The 21766-nt window shown below is 42.3% G+C and overlaps 3 protein-coding genes across 3 annotated transcripts; all 3 read left to right on the forward strand.

Moving 5' to 3' along the window:
* Positions 1 to 320: 320 nt before the first annotated feature.
* On the forward strand, positions 321 to 8541 carry LOC122660761 (UDP-glycosyltransferase 88F4-like). The gene is made up of 2 exons (XM_043856000.1): positions 321 to 783; positions 7935 to 8541. The coding sequence occupies exons 1-2, from the start codon at positions 459 to 461 to the stop codon at positions 8513 to 8515; spliced, it is 906 nt and encodes a 301-aa protein (XP_043711935.1). The 5' UTR covers positions 321 to 458; the 3' UTR covers positions 8516 to 8541.
* Positions 8542 to 14947: 6406 nt separating this feature from the next.
* Positions 14948 to 15992, forward strand: LOC122663261 (UDP-glycosyltransferase 1-like). Its single transcript, XM_043858946.1, has one exon. The coding sequence runs from the start codon at positions 14994 to 14996 to the stop codon at positions 15990 to 15992; it is 999 nt and encodes a 332-aa protein (XP_043714881.1). The 5' UTR covers positions 14948 to 14993.
* Positions 15993 to 16457: 465 nt separating this feature from the next.
* On the forward strand, positions 16458 to 17942 carry LOC122663262 (UDP-glycosyltransferase 88F3-like). The gene has a single exon (XM_043858947.1). The coding sequence runs from the start codon at positions 16497 to 16499 to the stop codon at positions 17940 to 17942; it is 1446 nt and encodes a 481-aa protein (XP_043714882.1). The 5' UTR covers positions 16458 to 16496.
* Positions 17943 to 21766: the final 3824 nt, after the last annotated feature.

Here is a 21766-nt window from a genome sequence, read left to right on the forward strand (position 1 = left end):
TCATTCTCCGCCACTACCACAACCGATTCTCCGTTACAGTCCTCCTCGGAGAGGGACCTCTAGAAGCCACTGATTTCACCGTCTTCCTCCGCGACATCTCGGAAACAACCCATTCCATTACCTTCCACCACCTTCCCTCCCTCTCTTTGAAACCTTCTCATCCCAATCCAAACAATGTAACCACTTTTATAGAATTCATTCGACTCAACAACCCAAATGTCCACCAAGCTCTACAAACCATTTCAAAAACCTCTAGGATTCAAGCCTTTGTCATAGATATCTTCTCTACTCCTGCACTCAATGTGGCATCCCAACTTGGTATCCCAACTTACTACCTTCTCACTAGTGGCGCTCTCACACTCTCCTTCTTTCTCTATTTCCCAATCATTCACAATCAAACAACCAAGAATTTCAAAGACATACCCACCACTTATTTCCAATTCCCCGGCTTGCCCTCAATGCCGGCCTCATACTTGCCCGATCCGGTCCAAGATCGAGAGGACCAGTTCTATCCAGACATCTTAGAGATTTGTTTAAATCTACCCAAATCAAAGGGATTTATAATGAACACCTTTGAGTGTCTTGAGTCAACATTGATCAAAACCATCACTGATGGTCTCTGCCTACCAGATGCTCCAACCCCACCTGTTTACTGCATCGGACCATTGATAGCCAGTCCTAAGAATCGAGGTGGGGAAGGTGATGAAGCTGTAGATCCGTGCTTGTCATGGCTTGATGCGCAACCAAGTGAAAGCGTCGTGTTCTTGTGTTTTGGGAGTGGAGGTGTGTTCTCAACAAAACAGGTGAGGGAGATCGCTATTGGGTTAGAGAAGAGCGGCCAGAGGTTCTTGTGGGTTGTGCGCCAGCCGGTCTCTGAGGACAATAACAAACACTTGTCTATGGAACATAAAGACCCTGATTTGGAGGCTCTGTTACCTCAAGGCTTCTTGGATCGGAACAAGGAGAGGGGTCTTGTGGTAAAATCGTGGGCACCACAAGTTGAAGTGTTGAATCATGAATCGGTGGGTGGATTTGTGACTCACTGTGGGTGGAACTCGGTGTTGGAATCGGTGTGCGCAAGGGTGCCTATGGTGGCGTGGCCACTCTATGCCGAGCAGCGTATGAACAAGGTGTTTTTGGTAGAAGAGATGAAGTTAGCAATGCCAATGGAGGAATCGGAAGATGGGTTAGTGAGTGCAGCAGAGGTCGAGAAACGGGTGAGAGCATTGATGGAATCGGAAGAAGGGAGAGTGCTTAGAGAACGGAGTCGGAAGATGAAGGAAGAGGCCATGACTGTGTGGTCAGAGTGTGGGTCTTCTATGATTGCTTTCACAAAGCTGGCTGAGTCTTGGGTCATTCAATAACCACTTGGACGACTCAAAGCTCTTTTGCTTGGTTTTTTTTTTTTTTTTTCGATAATAAAGCTCTTCTGCTTGGTGAACGTGTTGGAATTGTTGTGAACACCGTCCATGGTCCATTATTAATCTGATTGAGCTTCATCAATAAGGGATTCAGTATTTGATTAGTATGTCAAATTTCAATTGTTATTTTAATCGTACAACTCCCCATCTAAGTGTATGAGTTATTCTCACAGGAAATACTAGTGTAAGACAAAATCATTGCAAGTTTTAAGTGATATATCTAACTATGCATGGTAATGGAAAAAAATAAAACGTAATTTTCATATATAGGGAGAGGGTTTCATAAAATTAGTGTAGTTTTAAAAAGTCCGCTCGGCCCGAACCCGCCCTGACCCGGCCCTGACCCGACCCTGATTTTTCAGCCCGAAGTGCGGGTTAGGGTTTAGAAATAGCTTGACCCTGGCAGGGTCGGGTCGGGATCGGGTTTAGGCCTTGGGTTGAGCAACCATCGTGTTGCGCTCAATTCCCAGGCCGCCACATTAGATTCCACACCGAGTCAATGGAGATCAATTCAAAATTATCGCTCACAATTCAAAATGGTTGGAATCATTGGATCAATATGGAATCTCATGTGATGACCCAGGATTTCTGTCTTTACATGAAGGCAGTCATTTCAGACACCCCAAGGCGATTATGCGTCTAGCGTATGACCAGGTAGCGTTCTCTCTCTCTCTCTATAATATATTTTCATTCAACAAACAATGAGGTGATGAATGACTATTCATTTCTAGTAAAAAAAAAACAAGGGAAAATTACGTACCCCTCCCGTGTACTTTGCCCTAATTACATGTTCCTCGCCATGGTTTTCCCACCTTACATACGATTCCCCTTTAGTTTTCAAAAATTTACTAATTCCTCCCCTGCCGTTAGCATTTGTCTGTTAATTGCTGACATGGCATAGTTAGATTTTTTATAATGCCCAAACTAACCCGTGGTCATTGTGAGATGACCCTTTTACCCTTCTTCTTCTTCTTCTTCTTCCTCTTGCAACTTCATCGCCACTATGCTCCTGCAACCTCTGATTTTGAAATTGAATCAAACTTTTCTGACCCAACAATACCCTTCTTCTTCATGCTGCAATCCAAGACATCACATTTCCAGAAAAATCGTTTTGCTACTTAAAATCAATAAACCTCTGCTGCACGTCAGCAGACTATCGAAAACAGAAAATTTTTGTTAAAATTACCAACTATATTGCGTATTTTTCCATTTCAATGAAAATTTTCCAATCGAAAGTATAACAGAAACAAAAAGCCTAGAACAAAAATGCCACTTGGCCAAAAAACTTATGGAGAATAAGTTTAAAAAGATCTTTTATTTCATGGATAAATGAGTTAATCTTCTTATTGCAAAAACCTTTTTTTTTTTAGTTGAGATTAAATATCCACTTCACATGTTTCTAGGGTTTCACGATCAAACAAGTTTTAAATAAGAATCTAACATCACACATTGGATACCCAGAAATTTATAGTAAAAGGGTTCTAATTAATTAAGTGGGGACAAGGAAGCTTTTGGATTAGTACAATCGGATGGAGATGGAGGAGACTTTCATGAATTTGAAGTCCATGGAAGCAGTCAGTTCCAGTTTAATGGCGACAAATCTAACGATTTTGACATGGAAGCAGAGAAATTTGCAATGAAGAGAGAGGTTGGAGCTCATAGAGAAGACGACGAACCCCTAACACCTACGAGAAGATTCTTCCTTCAACCAGAAATGAATCAGGTGATTAGTTGTGTGGTTGGGATGAAGAATCCAATCGATTTGGAAGCCCTGAAATAGTTGAGTACGGAGAAGCCACATAGAGCTGAATAGTTTATTGGAAGAACCGAAGAAAGCAACAAGAAGACAGAAGAGATACAGGCCTATGGGGCAGTGAAGATCGATAGCTGGAATTCCAAATCTGGGTTTTTTGGAGTGGTTAACCGCCGCAAGAACCCATATGCGGATGAAGATGATGGGTTTGGAAGTCGGAGGATCTATGTCCTTATTGGCCATGCGCACTCTTCTAATCCCTTCCTGAGCTTCTTCTTATCCTTTGTTCTTGGTTTGGCTTCTGCTACATCAAAGATGCTTCCCTCCCTCCAACAGAACCCATTGGGCAGATAACAAGAGTTTAAAGAAGAGATTATATTAACCAATTGTGCCTCTTCGTTGGATTGGTAGAAGCCCTAGCTCATCACAGAATAGACTCTTAAAGTCCAAGTCACTAGAGCTACAAGTCAAATGCAGTAATCTATCCGCAGGAATGCACCTTGTTAGATGTTCATCGTTGATGGTTTCTTCCGCTTTGGGAGTTTCATGTGGTAAGGGAACGAAAGTGTTGTGTATTGAGAATCCATCACGCTTTCGGGGATGGAATTTCGTTCATGTCGATGTTTATTGCTCAGCCTGATCGGATGGTGCAATCCCTAATAATCCATCTTCTTCTTCTGCAAATTCGATTTCGAGGAGAAGTGAAGAGATTGGAATTGGTTTACGATAAACTGCAACTCATCTTCCCCAATCGATTTGGGGAAGATGAGTTGCGGTTTTTTTTTTCAAGGGCAATTCCGTGGTTCAAATCTAAATTTTAACGCAATTAGTCATGAACTGACGGAATGGGCTTATTTGTTACTGTTTGCAAACCTCAGGGGGGTACACAGAATTTTTCAAAACTGGGGGGTAAAATTATCCTTTCGTCAAACCTCAGGGGTGGTATGTGTAAATTACCCTTGTTATTATCTTTTTGGGTAAATTACATGTCAATCCCTGATTTTCAAATAAAACTCAGATCACCCCCTAGTTTTTGAAAAAATTCAAATCACACCCTCTACAGTAACGGTGTTAGTCTGTTGTTAGTTATTGGTGTGAAAGGATTATTTTACCCTTGTACTAAAACATTAAACTTAAATTTAAAAAAGTAACTCTACATTAGTCAATGGTGAGGAATAAAACCGTTGCCTTCGTCTACTTTGTAACCTAATAAGAAAGATTAGGTATTTTTATTTTTTCTGGTGCAAACACCCCAACCCCCCTCAGTGAAGAGAAGGGGACAAGAAAGATTAGGTTCTAAGATAAGAAAATCTCACAAGGTGGGCATTAAGAATCAACTGCCCAAGGCAGCATCGCTTGATTTTCCTTTGTTCAATCAGGTATTTTGTCCCAAAGATTGACTTTCTGCCCAAACGATAACATGAGAGAGGGTGTCTGTTGAAACCTAATGGTGAGAAATAGAACCGTTGCCTTCGTCTATTTTTGTGACCTAATAAGAAAGATTAGGTATTTTTACTTCCCCCCCCCCCCCCCCAAACACACACATTGAAAATGGGGGTGTGAGTTTTCTCTTTGCATGTGCCTGCAATTATTAGGAAAAAGGTAGCACATGATACCAGTGTGAATATTCTTGAGCAAACCATCTCACATCCCAGTTAAAGGTTCCCACCATCTTCTTTCCTCAATAAACCTCCATCATTATTAGACTATATGTTACCCTCCCCTCCTATTGGTGCAAAACTACACTAGTTTTATGAAACCCTCTCCCTATATATGAAAATTACTTTTTTATTTTTTCCATTACTATGCCTAATTAGATATATCACTTAAAACTTGCAATGCTTTTGTCTTACACTAGTATTTCCTATGAGAATTACTCATACACTTAGATGGAGAGTTGTACGATTAAAATAACAATTGAAATTTGACATACTAATTAAATACTGAATCCCTTATTGATGAAGCTCAATCAGATTAATAATGGACCATGGATGGTGTTCACAACAATTCCAACACATTCACCATGCAGAAGAGCTTTATTACCGGAAAAAAAAACAAAAACAAAAACCATGCAAAAGAGCTTTGAGTCTTCCGAGTGGTTATTGAATGACCCATGACTCGGCCAGCTTTGTGAAAGCAATCATAGAAGACCCACACTCTGACCACACAGTCATTGTTTGATAGATTGTAATAAATGAGAGATTAAATAAATAATTTGTTATTTTGGGAAAAATGCTTTAGTCCCACATCGGAAAACTACAAAAGTTATAAATGGTATTTATTATATTACCTTCTTTATCTCTTGAATTAAATCGAAAAAAGGAGACATTCTACAGTGTATATGTGAGGACGGCGTGCCGTCCGCGCACGCACGCCCGCGGCGTGAGTGGGAGAGAGGCGTTAGTGGTACGTTGTTTTTTAAATGATCGATCCGTCGGATTAGAAGATCCTAAGGTCACGTCTAATAGGATATGACCTGAGGAGTTCATCTCTGGTTTAATGGACCGTTAGATCATATGGCAATTGATCTAATGGATACAGTAATGAATAGATATGTCTATTCGAAGAGGTGCTCCACTTCTATAAAATAGGAGTCATGTGTTCAAACGAATTATCTCTCCCTCTTGCAATTCAAGATCTCTAAGTGGAGTTCGTGTTTTATATTTATTGCTTTGTTGATTCTCGAAGGTGAATTTGTCGTGTGGGGCAAATATCTCCTTTAAGATAGCGAGATCGCGTTCAAAGCAGTTTGAAGTTTCCTTCTTCAAACAGAGTTTTTCTAACGATCATGGCCTCTTCTTTCATCTTTCGACTCCGTTCTCTAAGCACTCTCCCTTCTTCCGATTCCATTAATGCTCTCACCCGTTTCTCGACCTCAGCTGCACTCACTAACCCATCTTCCGATTCCTCCATTGGCATTGCCAACTTCATCTCTTCCACCAAAAACACCTTGTTCATACGCTGCTCGGCATAGAGAGGCCACGCCACCATGGACCCCGTACCGAATAGGGATCAGCTCCGGTCCCACATGGACTAGGAAAATTTGGTCAATGAGAACCGTGAAAGCCATTTCTTTTATAACTATCAAGCAAAACCATTGGAAGAAACACCACACGTAGGAGAGGAAGAGGAGAAAAAAAAATGGAAGGCACAATAGTGTTATACCCAATGATGGCCATGGGACACCTTGTATCAATGGTGGAGCTTGGAAAGCTCATTCTCCGCCACTACCACAACCGTTTCTCCGTCACAAACCTCATCGGAGAGGGACCTCTTGACACCACTAATTTCACCGTCTTCCTCCGCGACAGCTCGGAAACAACCCATTCCCTTACCTTCCACCACCTTCCTTCCCTCTCTGTGAAACCTTCTCATCCCAATCCAAACAATGTAACCACTTTTATAGAATTCATTCGACTCAACAACCCAAATGTCCACCAAGCTCTCCAAACCATTTCAAAAACCTCCAGGATTCAAGCCTTTGTCATAGATATCTTCTCTACTCCTACACTCAATGTGGCATCTCAACTTGGTATCCCAACTTACTGTTGGTGATAAAACTCCCAAACACTCACACGCGGGGATACACACGAGGTGCGAATAGTGCGGGGGGGCCAGAACCTTTGCGCAGGTTCAAACGAGGCCGAGAACAGGCTAATCTGACTCCTTACCAGGCTAGTAGGTTTCCCTCCTGCCTGAATAGCTCTAAGGTCTTTTGGGTTAAGCCAACAACTACGGACTGTAGCCCGAGCTACTATTGCTCAAATAAAAAGGGAAAGAACTTTGAAACACAAACAACAATGAACTGAAATAGTAAATGTATTAGCCAATCATACCAGATACAAGTGTGAGCCTTGTGCATACACCCCTGCAGTCCGTAGTATGTGACCGTAGATTCCCTTCAACCTCAAATGATAAAAAGCAATAAAGAAATGCAAAACAAGTAAAGGCAAAACGTAAAGAGAAATAAACAAATGCTAGTTGTCTGGTGTGTTGTGTGTGTCCTCACGGATAAGCTTTCTCCCTTATATAAGATAAGCCTTGGCAGTTATCAGTCTGTGCAACTGCTCCCTCCAAGGCCATCCTCTTCGGTCCATCTCCCCCAGGTTCCAACCAGGTGCTGACACGCAAGCCATCATCCCTGCTCTCACTCCAACTGCTGCAGCAGTGGCGGGTCCCACCAACATCATCATCATCCTTGTTCCTTGCGAGACGCAGACCTACACCTGGTACCGCTTGTGTCTCTGCCACGTGGGCCACCCCCTAACCGTTAGGGGTGCATCCACATCTCCGTATCCCCCCTCAATCTCGGTCCAACGATGATGGCCCACTCTTGGTTCACGCCTGGCCCACCCTAATCAGAACCAGATGGTTTGGGCTGGAAACACTTACTACTTCCTCACTTGTGGCGCTCTGACACTCTCCTTCTTTCTCTATTTCCCAATCATTCACAATCAAACAACCAAGAATTTCAAAGACATACTCACTACCCATTTCTAATTCCCGGGCTTGCCCTCAATGCCGGCCTCATACTTGCCCGATCCGGTCACCTTTGAGTGTCTTGAGTCAACATTGATCAAAATCATCACTGATGGTCTCTGCGTAGCAGATGTTCCGACCCCACCTTTACTACATCGGACCATTGATAGCTAGCCCTAAGATTCGAAGTGGGGAGGGTGATGAAGCTGTAGATCAGTGCTTGTAATGGCTTGATGCGTAACCAAGTAAAAGCATCGTGTTCTTGTGTTTTGGGAGTGCAGGTGTGTTCTCAACAAAACAGGTGAGGGAGATCGCTATTGGGTTGGAGAAGAGCGGACAGAAGTTCTTGTGGGTTGTGCGCCAGCTGGTCTCTGAGGACATTAACAAACACTTGTGTATGGAATATAAAGACCCATATTTGGAAGCTCTATTACCTCAAGGCTTCTTGGATCAGAACAAGGAGAGGGCTCTTGTGGTCAAATCATGGGCACCACAAGTTGACGTGCTGAATCATGAATCGATCGGTGGATTTGTGACTCATTGTGGGTGGAACTCGGTGTTGGAATCGATATGCGCAGGGGTGCCTATGGTGGCGTGGCCTCTCTATGCTGAGCAGCGTATGAACAAGGTGTTTTTGGTGGAAGAGATGAAGTTGGCAATGCCAAAGGAGGAATTGAAAGATGGGTTAGTGAGTGCAGCTGAGGTCGAGAAACGGGTGAAAGCGTTGATGGCATTGAAAGAAGGGAGAGTGCTTAGAGAACGGAGTCGGAAGATGAAGGAAGAAGCCATGACTGTGTGGTCCGAGTGTGGCTCTTCTATGAATGCTTTCACAAATCTGGCCGAGTCATGGGTCATTCAGTAACCACTCAGACGACTCAAAGCTCTTTTGCATGGTTTTTTCTTTTTTGGGTAATAAAGCTCGTCTGCATGGTGAACGTGTTGGAATTGTTGTGAACACCATCCATGGTCCATTATTCTGATCGAGCCTCATCAATAAGGTTGAGTTTAGTTGCATAAATCTTTTGGATGTGGTTTGATTGTGGATGGTCATCCACTTGAGTTACCATCTGTTGAATCGTAATTCCAGAAAATAAATTGTTTGGTTATCATGATTCTATGACGTGATTCTTCCTGAAAAAGTATTTGGTTACCCTGAGTCTGTCAATTGGATTCACCCTGAATCTATTTGAAAAACTATTTGGTTACCCTGAGTCTGTCAGTTGGATTTACCCTGAATCTACCTGAATAACTGTTTGGTTACCCTAAGTCTGTCAGTTACTAAACCTTACATTTAAAAGTGTAAGACACATTAACCAAAAAAAATACAATTACCATATTAATGTTCTCAAATAATTAATTAAATCCAATTACCACCCAACCTTATATAACCTAAAGTTATTAATATGCCATTGCTATTTGTGAGTGTGAGCTTAGGTGTAGGGGCAGCAAGGGGTGGGGGTGAGTGTGTGCTCAGGTGTAGGGGCAACAAGGGGTGAGGGTGACTGTGTCAGTGTTGTGTTCAGGTGTAGGGGTAGCAAGGGGTAGGGGTGACTGTGTGCTCAGGTATGACAACATAGAGGGTATGACTCAGTATGACTCAATAGCTTTCCTTTAAGTAAAACAAAAGTTCAAATTCCCCCAAGCCTCACCCTATTCTGATGGGTAAATCAGTTCACTTCAAGATAAGAAATTAAATAAGAAGCTACTGCTACATGAGAGTCGTGATAGAGTCAAACCATCATCTCCTGGGAACAAACCCAAGTGCTCTTCCTTTTGAGCTAAAGACTTACCTATCTACATAAACCATGTCACAAAATCATATAGCAACTGAACAAAAGCGAAAAAAACATTTGAAGCCAACCCAAAGATCCAACATCATTTATTTTCTGCTATTCTTCCTTATTATCTAATTGCCCAGCCATACTCAATACCATCACCTTCTCCTGATCATTCTTTTTATTTAATTTAATTTTCTATTTGGTTCTGCACTAAGAGGCACCCTCTCCCCCACATTCTCATCTTCCTTGTGAGAGATGATGTAATTGGCCTTGGCCTTGGCCTGGGCCTGCTCTTTGTCCTTAATGAATTAGGCTTTTACCTTAAAAGAAAATCATAATATGCCTCATATCCATCAAGTTTATAAATAAATATAAACAAGAACAGCAGCAAAATATCTACAGGGTCCTACATAACCATGCTATAACCATGCTACAATCATGCCAGTGCAAGATCATCTACTACAACATAACAATCAACAATGGATAGCGAACGGTGGGAACCGATTTGTGAGCAATTTGACTTGCTATCAGATAGAGCTTGCTGGAGTATGTAGAAATCCAAAGAACATATTACTTTGCAACCCAAAAGGGAGCAAATGGAATCAAAAGCACCTTAGGAGATCCAAGAACATCAATATACACATCTTATGAATCAGGAACCACTGAAAGTTGATGGTTGAGAGGTAGATCAATAAAAATATAACAGTACAGATCAATACCAATACATCATATTAGATCCCTTGGCATTGCAAACCCCATAAAATAGAGACACAAGGGATCCAAACTTATTTTCCTGATAATTGATTGGATGCCTAAGAATTTATTGAACCAAAGGATTGATGCTGCCAACCAAATAAACGGGACGACAAAATCACATGCAAATACAAACTGTCCTAAATATATCCATCCAAAACTCTCCACAACCACAAAACCAAATCTACTGCATCCTAATTAATAGAAAGCTTTCCTTCGACAACAAAAATCAAGGAGAAGTAGAAGACTTAGAAGAATAACATACAGAAAGGATTAAAAAGATAGCACATTATTTGTATTAAAATTCTTGGAATGCAATAACAGTCCATTGTGCAGAGTTCAATAGCTCAAAAACTCTTGATAAAACTACAATTTCCATATCATATCATCTCTAACTAAACAGGTACAACAACAAGGAAGTAAGCATGTTAACAACCAAGAAGTAAGCTTTGATCAAATCAAATTAGTACTATATTGTTCTTTTTGAAGATCTACTTATTGAAGAACTAAAACATAGTAAATTACCCAGACAAGATAATGTAAAAGGATAGTAAAAGAACTCTAGGGTTCAAATCAACATTGTGTAAGAGAGATAAATTATTGATAAGAAAGAGGAAAAGAAAGAACACTAGGCTATGAATGACAACTCAGTCAATTATGATGGTGAACAAAAAGAATTCTTGGTTTAGTGCAGTGCCTTAATGACACACGCGCATGGAGGGGGGGGAAGGGGGGAGTTAGGAGGAAGGATCAAATTCTGTTTAACTCATTATGGCAGTTTATCAACTAATGGCTTTTGGTTTTCAAATGGCTGAATAACAAGGAAAACATAACCAATTTCAGAATGCACTGAGCATATAGCACAAAAATGATATATAACTCAAAAAGAGGTTTCTAGTTCAAAGCAACAAAGTAAGCCATACAAAATTCCAACGAGCTACAAAGTCCTCATTATACGATCAGCAACAGAAAATTCAGATAATGATCTGAGAAATAATCCACAAAGTGAATCCAACGCCATCAAACACAAACAAATTATCATTTTGTAATGGATCCCCAATGAATTTCCCAACCTAAGAAATAAAACCACAAACCTCCCTTTCTACCCTAAGAAATCAAACCATAGATCCCCATTCCCTAATCAAACAACACCACTGAGTTCAATTCCCCGACTAAGACCTCATATTAGTCCCCAAGCTGCAATCTTGAACCAGCCTGACAAAGAGCACTAATTCAAGATCGTCTGAACCCAGTCGAACAACAGACAGTATGTCCAAAAATTCAAGCATTTCCACATAAACGAGTTTGCAGATCTAATGTAACGGAAAAGCAAGTGCGGAAATACCAAATCAAACAAAAAGATCTGCGACCCATGAAGCGAATTTCCTCAGAGAGTGAGATAATTAGGGTTCAGGTAGAGTTGGTAAAGTCTGAAACATTACCTTGTGATCAGACTCAGAAGCGAAAGCCAGAGAGATGGTGAGAAGGAGAGAGAGCAGAGAGAGAGCGATGAAGAGAGAGAGAGAGAGAGATTGATACCTTTTTCAGCAGCTTGGTAGCAGGCTTCGTCCAAGCTCAACCAAGCTTTTCGCTAATCAAAACAACTCTAAGGTTGAAGCCACAGAAGGGATGTAAACTTTGAAGAACAGGATCGACAGAGTGAAAGAGAGCAGAGAGGGAGCGAGAGAGAGAGAGAGAGAGAGAGTGCAGAGGTTACAGATATAAACGTTCAGGCCAAGGAAGACGATGGCAGATAGGTAGAGGAGAAGCTTGGTTGTGATTTTCAGGTTTCCAAGGAGCGACGGCGGCTGAAGGATCGAGTGTTTTTCCCAGAAATCTCTTCTCACGATTTCGAATTAGAGCAGCCCTGAAATCCAAAAATTGAAATCTTGAAGAAAACCCTACCATCTTAATGTAGAGAGAGGGAGAGAGATCTGACAAAGAGGGAGATAGAGAGATAGAGAAGATGTAAGCACCTCCTTCCCGATTTGCAGGTTTTCTTCGTCGTCAAGTGTTCTTCGCGTTTTTGGAAACTGACTCGAGTGTTCTTGCGTTTTTCGAATTTGGGATATTGCTGTTCAAAGTTGGACCATAGTATTTATATTTAAGCTTTGAATCATCATCCATATCGAGGTGAACTCAGATATGGATTGTGTTTAGTTATGAAATCAAAATTATGTAATTCTGGTAATCTAATGGAATTAGGCAACCAAACAGTTTAATTTTTCTAGAATTATGATCCAATAGAATAGCGTTCTGTTGATTTACACAACCAAACTTAACCTAAGGGATTCAGTATTTAATTAGTATGTCAAATTTGAATTGTTATTTTAATTGTACAACTCCCCATCTAAGTGTATGAGTTATTCTCACAGTAAATACTAGTGTAAGACAGTTTTCCTCCACCCATAGATGGTTCGCCCACCATCCTAGGGTTTTTGTATGTTTCAAAATAGCCTCTCGATACGGACCTGACTTTCCTCTAGCCATGGCAGGAGCTGGAGGATCTAGCCCAGCCAAAACAAGGGGAGTTGGTCATTTCATAGGGGGCAGCCCGCCTATGAAATGACCCAAACACCCCTGTTTTGGGTTGCTGGAGGAGAAACAAATTCTCCCGATACTCACTCCCGCTCTCTCCTGCTCGTCAGTGAATGAGATCCCATTCACCGTGGGTTGAGGGAAACTTGGTCCATATAATTTTAAATGGTATTAGAGCCAATGAAAGTATTCTACTTCTCTATAATTTATTATTAGATTTGGGATATAGTAAGAAAAAGAAAATAAAAAAATCTGTCCTGAGGCTGATATTTTCATGGGAAAAAGATAGCCATGTGTGTATTTTCTTTTTCATATAATTTTTGTGGGAAACATAATGGGACCAAAACTAAAGGGACGATGGGTTCATCTTCTCCAAATGGTTTAGAGTTTGATTTTCAGTTTCAAACCTTAAACGATTTGGGGAAGATGAGCGCAATTTGATCACTTTACCCTTTAATTTTGGTGGGTTTTTGTCACAAGGGTATTTTGTTCATTAGATGTCCTGAAACTAACGTCTAACGTCGCAGACTAACGGACTGGACTAAAGTGTTACAATATTTTGAAAGTAGAGGGGCATGTGTAAATTGTAAAGTTGTAACGGTGCAATTGGACAAATGGGCATTTTGAGGGAGGCATTGACAAAAACCCTTTTTTTTATTTTTTTTTGTTGAAAAATGAAGGCAAAATCATTCATTACATGTCAATACGACTGATCCGTCGTATCGGTATCAATCTTGACCTATACCGATATTTAAAACCATGGTCGTAATAGTTAAAAGCTATGGGAAAAAGATATTTAAAACCATGTTCGTAGGGGTGTAAATGAATAGCCGAAATCCGTTTTCATATTTGTATTCGTATTTGTTTAGCACTATCCGTATTCGTCCAAAAGCCAAACGGATGCTAATGCAAATAGGCTATAGTTATCTAAAAAACTATATTTACATGCTAACGGATAAAATATCTGTTCTGTATCCATGTCCATATCCGTTTAGCACTATCCCAATCCATTCGAAAACTAATCGGATGCGGATATAGCACTATTCGAGTAGAATCCGATCCGTTTACATCCCTACATGTTCGTAATAGTTACACCCCATAAAAGCTATGACATCATAAAATTGATCTCCCAACAATTAGAATGGAATCTCGTCATACCCAATCAACTGTGAATCAAAATGTTGAACCCCAATGGGAAAAAAAAATAGAGATACCTACATTTTAAGGAAAAAGAACACTACCTGATCATATGGCTATTGCGCCAGACATAGGAGCATGCGAAAATACCACTCTGCCCCCATGAAATCAAAATTTGTATCTATGTTGATACCCCACTCTCATTGGCTCCCACATTGTAAAGTTACAAGACCAGACACTATGTGTGCATACTCGCCGTCCCTTTTTCGATTTAACTCAAGAGATAAAGAAAATAATATAATAAATACCATTTATAATTCTTGTAGTTTTCGATGTGAGACTATAGCATTTTATCCAAATAATATAAAGATTAAAGAAGAAAGAACCAAAACACTTTCGGTGGACTTGAAAGATATATTTTTTTTGGGAAGCAGTTTTCTGTTCGGGAGTGTGGCCGGGCTCCCATGTATCTATCTCTCTTTTCCTGAAAACAAGGGGGCAGAGATATCTTTTCACATGAAAGGAAAGAAATAGACTCATGGGAGTGTGGCCTACGAGTCTACGACATACATCTTTTTCCCAATTTGTTTTTAAAGTCCACAGGTCACTTTCTTCCTCCAAAATTCCAAAAAGGCAGCGCCAAATAACTTTTTCTTCCTTCAAAATTCCAAAAAGGCTGCCCTGAATTCACCTTCATAAAATGTCACAAGTCACAACATACATTTCGGTCATTTCTCTCTTACTCCCACTCTCAGATCACCGTGTGCCTGTGGAAGAAGAAAAAGAAGAAGCATGAAATACAATATGCCGCGTCCGTGGGACAGCTTGTCTCCATGGTAGAGTTGGGGAAGCTAATTCTCCACCACTACCACCAACTCTTCTCCATCACAATCCTCTTCCCAACCACACCTCTACACACACCTTCCACCACCTCTTACATCCACCGCATCTCCCAAACCAACCCATCCATCCTCTTCCACTACCTCCCTTCCCTTCCTCCCCCTGAATCTAATCTCAACCCTATCTCCGCCGCCTTCGAATCAATCCACCGCAACATCCCTAACGTCCTCCATGCCCTCCAAACCACCTCCACCATCCGTGCCTTCATCACCTCCACCTCTCACTCCGACTATAATGACCTTAAAGTTCCCACTTACTATTTCTTCTCTTCCGGTGCTTCGGCACTTGCCTCCATCCTCTATTTGCCCACCACTGACGACCTATACCCAAAGCTTCAAGGATATCCCAACAACTCACCTTCACATTCCCGGGTTACCACCGATTCTTGCCTCCCACATGCCTCAGCCTCTACTCGACCGAACCAACTCGGCCTACCATTACTTCCTTCAACTAGCAACCCAGCTCCCCAAGGCACACGGAATTATAGTTAACACATTTGAATCCCTTGAGCCAAGAGCTCTCAAAGCTATTGCTGATGGGTTGCCGGTTTATAGCATCGGACCTATGACAGCCAATGCTGAGGATCGAACTCATGCTAGTGATAATGATTTGGGATTTGCGGCTGAGTGTTTATCATGGCTCGACTCGCAACCGAGTCAGAGCGTTGTATTCTTGTGTTTCGGAAGTCGACGCGAGTTCTCCACGACTCAAGTGAAGGAGATTGCTATAGGATTAGAGAAGAGCGGTCACAGGTTCTTGTGGGTGGTGCGCGGCCGAGATGATTCTGATTTAGGTTTGTTGCTGCCAGAAGGATTTCTGGATCGGACTAGAGAGAGGGGTATGGTGGTGAAGTCATGGGCACCACAAGCTGCGGTGCTGAATCGGGAATCGGTGGCTGGGTTCGTAACTCACTGTGGGTGGAACTCAATATTGGAAGCGGTGTGTGCAGGGGTGCCTATGATAGCATGGCCTCTATATGCAGAGCAGCATCTGAACAGGGTTATATTGGTGGAAGAGATGAAGGTGGCAATGACCATGGAGGAAGGTGAAGATGGGCTGGTGAGTGCAGTAGAAATTGAGAAGCGAGTGAGAACGTTGATGGACTCGGAAGAAGGCGCAATGCTCAGAGAAAAGAGTAGACAAATGAGAGAGAAGGCCTTGGCTGTATGGGAAGAGAGGGGCTCTTCTGTTGCGGCCCTTGACCGATTGGCCGAGTTATGGAAGGGAAGATAAAAGATTAAATCGGAACCATAACCATGTTGTAATCCCAACTCCCAACAGTAGCAGATTGTGATTTAGGTTTCGAGATACATAGTTTCAATTTTCGCCCTTTCAATATATCGTTACTGTTATATTAGGCAGTTGGGTTTCTCCAGCCCAGCAAAATCCACTCTACCAGTCACACTTTGGTCAAATCAATTACTAATCCCAAATAACCCAATCTATCCGCCATCCACATGATAACAATTAACAACCACAAACTTCTCATCTTGTTAAGGTCACAGTGTGCACTCACAATGGCCATGCTCGCGCGCAAGAAAACTCTTTCTCCTTGATTGATTGTTGTAAGGTTACTTTCTCCTTAATCAACAATTGTTTGATATAGAAGAGGAGTTCATCTCTACGACCACATACAAATACTCCATTACTCCACAACCAAACTTTGCCTGGTTCTACCATCTCTCTCTCTTTCTTCTAAACAATTCTGTGAACAGTGAACCATAAGGCAGAAGCAGAATGCAAGACACCATAGTGCTCTACCCAGCCCCAGGCATGGGACATATCGTCCCAATGGTGAAGCTGGGCAAGCTAATCCTCCGCCACTGCCACTACCTATCCGTCGCAGTCCTCCTCACCACCAGCCCTCACGAACCTTCGGCCACCACCTCTTACACCAGCCACGTCACGCGAACCACCCCTTCTCTCACTTTCCACCGCTTCCCACCTCTTTCCACACCCCAAGACACATCTCCCATCCGCAGCCGCACAGCCATGGCTTTCGAATTCATTCGCCTCAACACCCCAAACGTCCTCAACGCCCTCCAATCCATCTCCACAACCTCAACCATCAAAGCCCTCGTCATCGACATGTTTTGCACCTCAGCCCTTCACGTCGCCTCTGATCTTAACATCCCCACTTACTACTTCTACACCTCCGGTGCAGCCGCTCTCGCAGCCTTCCTTTACTTGCCCACCATTCACAACCAGAATACCCAAAGCTTCAAGGACCTCACCGACACTTATTTCCATTTCCCAAGCTTGCCCCCTATCCGGGCATCTCACATGCCTGAACCCATCCTCGACCGAGATGACCCGGCCTATCATGATTTCATTTACTTCACTGCTCACCTCCCCAAGTCCAGGGGAATTTTAACAAACACCTTTGAGGCGTTAGAGCCGAAAGCAATCAAAGTGATCGCTGAAGGGGCTTGCGTACCTGACACTCCGACCCCCCCTGTTTACTACATCGGTCCATTGGTTGCTGACGATGATGGTCGGGCTGAGGATGGAGATGGTGCCGGCACGGCCGAGTGCTTGTCATGGCTAGATGCGCAACCGAGTCGAAGCGTCGTGTTCTTGTGCTTCGGCAGCCGAGGGACCTTTTCTGCTGCGCAGTTGAAGGAGATTGCTATTGGGTTGGAGAGAAGCGGGCAGAGATTCTTGTGGGTGGTCCGGAGTCCGCCGTTAACGGATGAGGAAGTGAGAACCAGGAGCTCTTCGAGACATGGGGAACCCGATTTGGATGCTCTGTTGCCGGAAGGGTTCTTAGGTCGAACCAAGGATAAAGGATTAGTGGTGAAGACATGGGCGCCGCAAGTTGAGGTGCTGAATCGGGAATCGGTGGGTGGGTTCGTGACTCACTGCGGATGGAACTCGGTGTTGGAAGCGGTGTGTGCAGGATTGCCAATGGTGGCATGGCCACTGTATGCAGAGCAGCATCTGAATAGGGCGGTTTTAGTGGAGGATATGAAGCTGGCGATGCCGATGGATCAGGCGGAGGATGGGTTTGTGAATGCTGACGAGGTAGAGAAACGGATCAGAGCGTTGATGGACTCGGAAGAAGGGAGAAAACTCAGAGATTGGAGTGGGAAGATGAGAAAGGAAGCCGCAGCTGCGTGGGTAGAGGGTGGGACGTCTCGTGTTGCCTTTACAAAATTTACTGAGTCATGGAAACAAAATTGACCGAGTCATCGAGTCTTGGAAACAGGCATAACTAATAGCAAAGGGTGTCAAACGGTCGGTTCAGTCGGGCTGAATTGGTTTTGGTTTGGCAATGAATAAGACCAAAATCAAATCGTTAAGAAACTTCAATTTTTGGTCAGTTTTGATTTTCTGGTATGGAATTAATGTCGATTTGTTTATGGGTTTAAACCATAATGAAATCTTACATTCATAACCTATCATCAAAAAAACAAAATCTTACATTCATAATCTATAGTAGAGAGAGATTTGGTAAAAACACTTTAAATCATTTTTCCTTTAAAGTGGACTCACTTTTACTTTTATTAAAATGTGTGATGTTAGCGAGTGGATGATGGATGTAATATATCCATTTATTTTGATCATTAGATTCCTAATATTGACATTTTACTTTGCCATTTAATTTAACACTTCTTATTCTAGGATAAGTGAATTAATGTGTAATGGCACCTGAAATTTTGTTTTTCTCAATTTTATTGGAACAAAAAATTTTCAGCATTTCAAAGGGATTGGATTATGCATCTACACTAGATCATAAAGTTCACGAAATTTGGTGTTTTAACAAGGAGACTCTCAATATTAGCCCTACACCATCTGGGACGACCTAGCCATGGACTCTAGTACCCCTCTTTATGAAGATCTCTGAACAAGTTGAAGACATTCAGATCATTACAATCCAAGATAACTATGTTCTTAATTTTGTGGAAGGGTTATCTTATTATGCTAGCCACGTGAGACATAATTTTGTACTCTTTGAGAACATTGTAGACAATCTTTTTTCTTTTCTTTAATAATATTTTCTTTTTATTATCAAAAAAAATATAGGGATTGAGAATTTAAATTTGGTTTTTCTATTGCATTGTAAGGGACCTAGGAGTGGGTGCTCCTAAGGTGTTAGATAATTTATCTAGTCGGTGCTAGATACCTACTGTTGGAGCTATGGGTTGTAAGGGAGAAGTCCTGACTGTTGGAGTTAGGTAATATACGAAGTCCACGATTGGGCATTATCCCATGGATGTAGACACACTATCAACCCACATAAAGCGTATTCTGTACTATGTGCTTGTGGACAGAAGAGTAATTTGCTTTGCAGGATGTAATACATTCAAGATTCACCGGATCAATCAGTGGTCGCCATATGTCACAGGGTGACCCGCTCTAGAACCAAGGGGAACGAACCGGGGTCCCACCACTAGGGTGCGACCAGCACCCAGGCGCGGCCTCACCCAGGCGTGGCCTACACCCAGCGGCCACCTCTCAGGCGCGGCGGCCACCACTCAGGCACGGCCTCACCTAGGCGCGGCCACACCCAGGCGGCCTCTCACCCAGGAGTGGCTAGCACCCAGGCGAGGCCTACACCAAGCGCGGCCACTCCCAGGCACGGCCTCTCACCCAGGCGGGGCCTGCACCCAGGCACGGCATCGTGGACACAGACGTGAGGTGCATGGACATCGGGGCTACTCATCTATGACCCGATCGTATCACTACAGACTCATGTCACCACCAAGACTCTAGGCCACCCCTTAGAAGTCACGTCACCCAGACGGATTCAAGCACCAATGACGTTATCACCACACGCGGGTATCTATCCACCAAGGATCTTGATACCACCAGGACACCCCCTCCCGCGGGGAGATGGCCAATCAGGATAGAGCCCCGTTACCCAGGGCCTCTATCCACTCAATGGCACACTCGCCATCAAACTGGGACTCTCCACACCGCCATACACTACTATAAAAGGAAAGGGACATCTAAAATTCATACTGAATAATCATTATTTATCTGTTTGCTCAGGAGATCTAACTTTGGCATCGGAGAGCCCTACGTCGGGACCACACCGGTTCTCTCTGTTGACCCCTTGGTCCACTTGTAGGTGACGGCACTCGCAGGACCGCTCGATGATTTCTTGACGTAACAGGATGGGTATGCAACCCTTGGTAGGCCCGACCTCTTTTGGTTGAAGGCAATGATGCATACGAACAAAAACTGGTACAATAGGAATTTCTCCAACCGGTGGTGCCTACAGGTCTTTGCTCTACAGTCCGAACAATGATAGTACAGTGACATGTGTGAGCAATGGGTCAAAGGTTATTGCCACCAAGAGAAAATTTTAAGGAATACTGAGTAACCCCACCTCAGTGTCGGCCTGAGAATATCAATCACACTTTTGTAACCAATCTATTGCTATTCACATGATAAAAACCACATATTTCTTATCTTGATTAATTTTCATTGATTGGTAACTAATTTTCATGGATCTTTCTAGGTGTTACTATGCCTGGTGAAGTATAATGTTTTATTATTTACCACTTGGTAGTACATGAGTTACCCTATGTGATAAATGACCAAGCAAGCATCTCATTGGTATAATTTCAACTTAAAATGAGTACAAGTAACTAAAATTACACCCAAAAAATATGTCAATTTTTATTTCATGTTATGTGTTGTATTTAACTGGGCATACTAATGGAAGAAAAAAAAGTAATTTTCATATATTAATTAGGGAGAGGGTTTCATAAAACTAGTGTAGTTTTGCACCAATAGGAGGGGAGGGTAACCTATCGTCTAATAATGATGGAAATTTATTGAGGAGAGAAGATGTGAACCTTTAACTGGGATGTGAGATGAATTTTTATCACCTCCAATTCGCTGCCCGCTCCAATTCCCTCCAGTTCCTCACATAGGAGCAGAAATGACCATCCTATCCACCTTGGGCAGTGTGTTCGGGCAAGGCGTAGGGTGATCATTTCCACTCCTATGTGAGGAATTGGAGGAAATTAGAGCGGACAGGAATTAGAGATGATAACGATTCGATGTGAGATGGCTTGCTCAAGAATATTCACACTGGTATCATGCACTACCTTTTTCCTAATAATTGATGGGGAAAGTTTTTCTTACAAAAAAAAAAAGATGAATTGAAAGTTTTCTTTTACTAGGCAAAAAAGGTTCAACTATCATTCTAGGGTCTACAAGGTCCCACAAGCATGCTTAATGTCCATACCTTGCTTGATTTCTCATTTAGGGGTGTCAATTCTAAGCCTGCACCGATAGGACCGACCTATCCCGATCGATGAAAGCCTGAAATCGGTCCGACACGTTAGCTAAATATGTCGATCAAGGTGCAAGGGGATGGACCGATGAAAGCCTGATCGAGCTCAACATTTTTAAGCCAGTTTATGGACCGTTTGTTTTAGCCCCATAAATTTTCTATTTATTCCAAATGGGCTGATGTTCTCCATGCCGCAATGTAGCCTGCGCCCATACACATGGACTGGGTATTCTTGGTGGCAGGGTGATCATTTCGCCCACCCCCATGTGTCTAGACGCAACTTGCGCCCCCAACACAGAAAACATTTGGCCATTCCAAATATACCCTTTCTTAATCTCCTTGATTAATCTTGCATTACATAAGCTATAAATAAAAGATTTGGGCCGAGTAAAAACATAGATTTGATAATTGTATATTATTGCACTATGAAGTTGATTGGTCAAAAATAAACGGACTACATAATTGAGTCAATTTATATTATTCCAAATGCCACCATATGTATGTCCATTGAAATTGAGGGCCATAAATCTTGAAATAAATTTGAGATATACTTATGAATGTCCATTAACCCAGTGAAGAACATTCTCTCAAGTCTCAAGTAAGTTTTTGTTTCATCATAAAGAATTGAATCTCATTAGGAGCTATATGGACCAAACTTATATAACCCGATTGTAACCCATTTAATATTAACCTATTAATAACCCGTTTAATTTAAGCCCAATTATAGATCGATACCTAACCAACCATTTATAATGAA

This window comes from Telopea speciosissima, chromosome 5 (genome assembly GCF_018873765.1).
Source record: "Telopea speciosissima isolate NSW1024214 ecotype Mountain lineage chromosome 5, Tspe_v1, whole genome shotgun sequence".
Taxonomy (NCBI): Eukaryota; Viridiplantae; Streptophyta; class Magnoliopsida; order Proteales; family Proteaceae; genus Telopea; species Telopea speciosissima.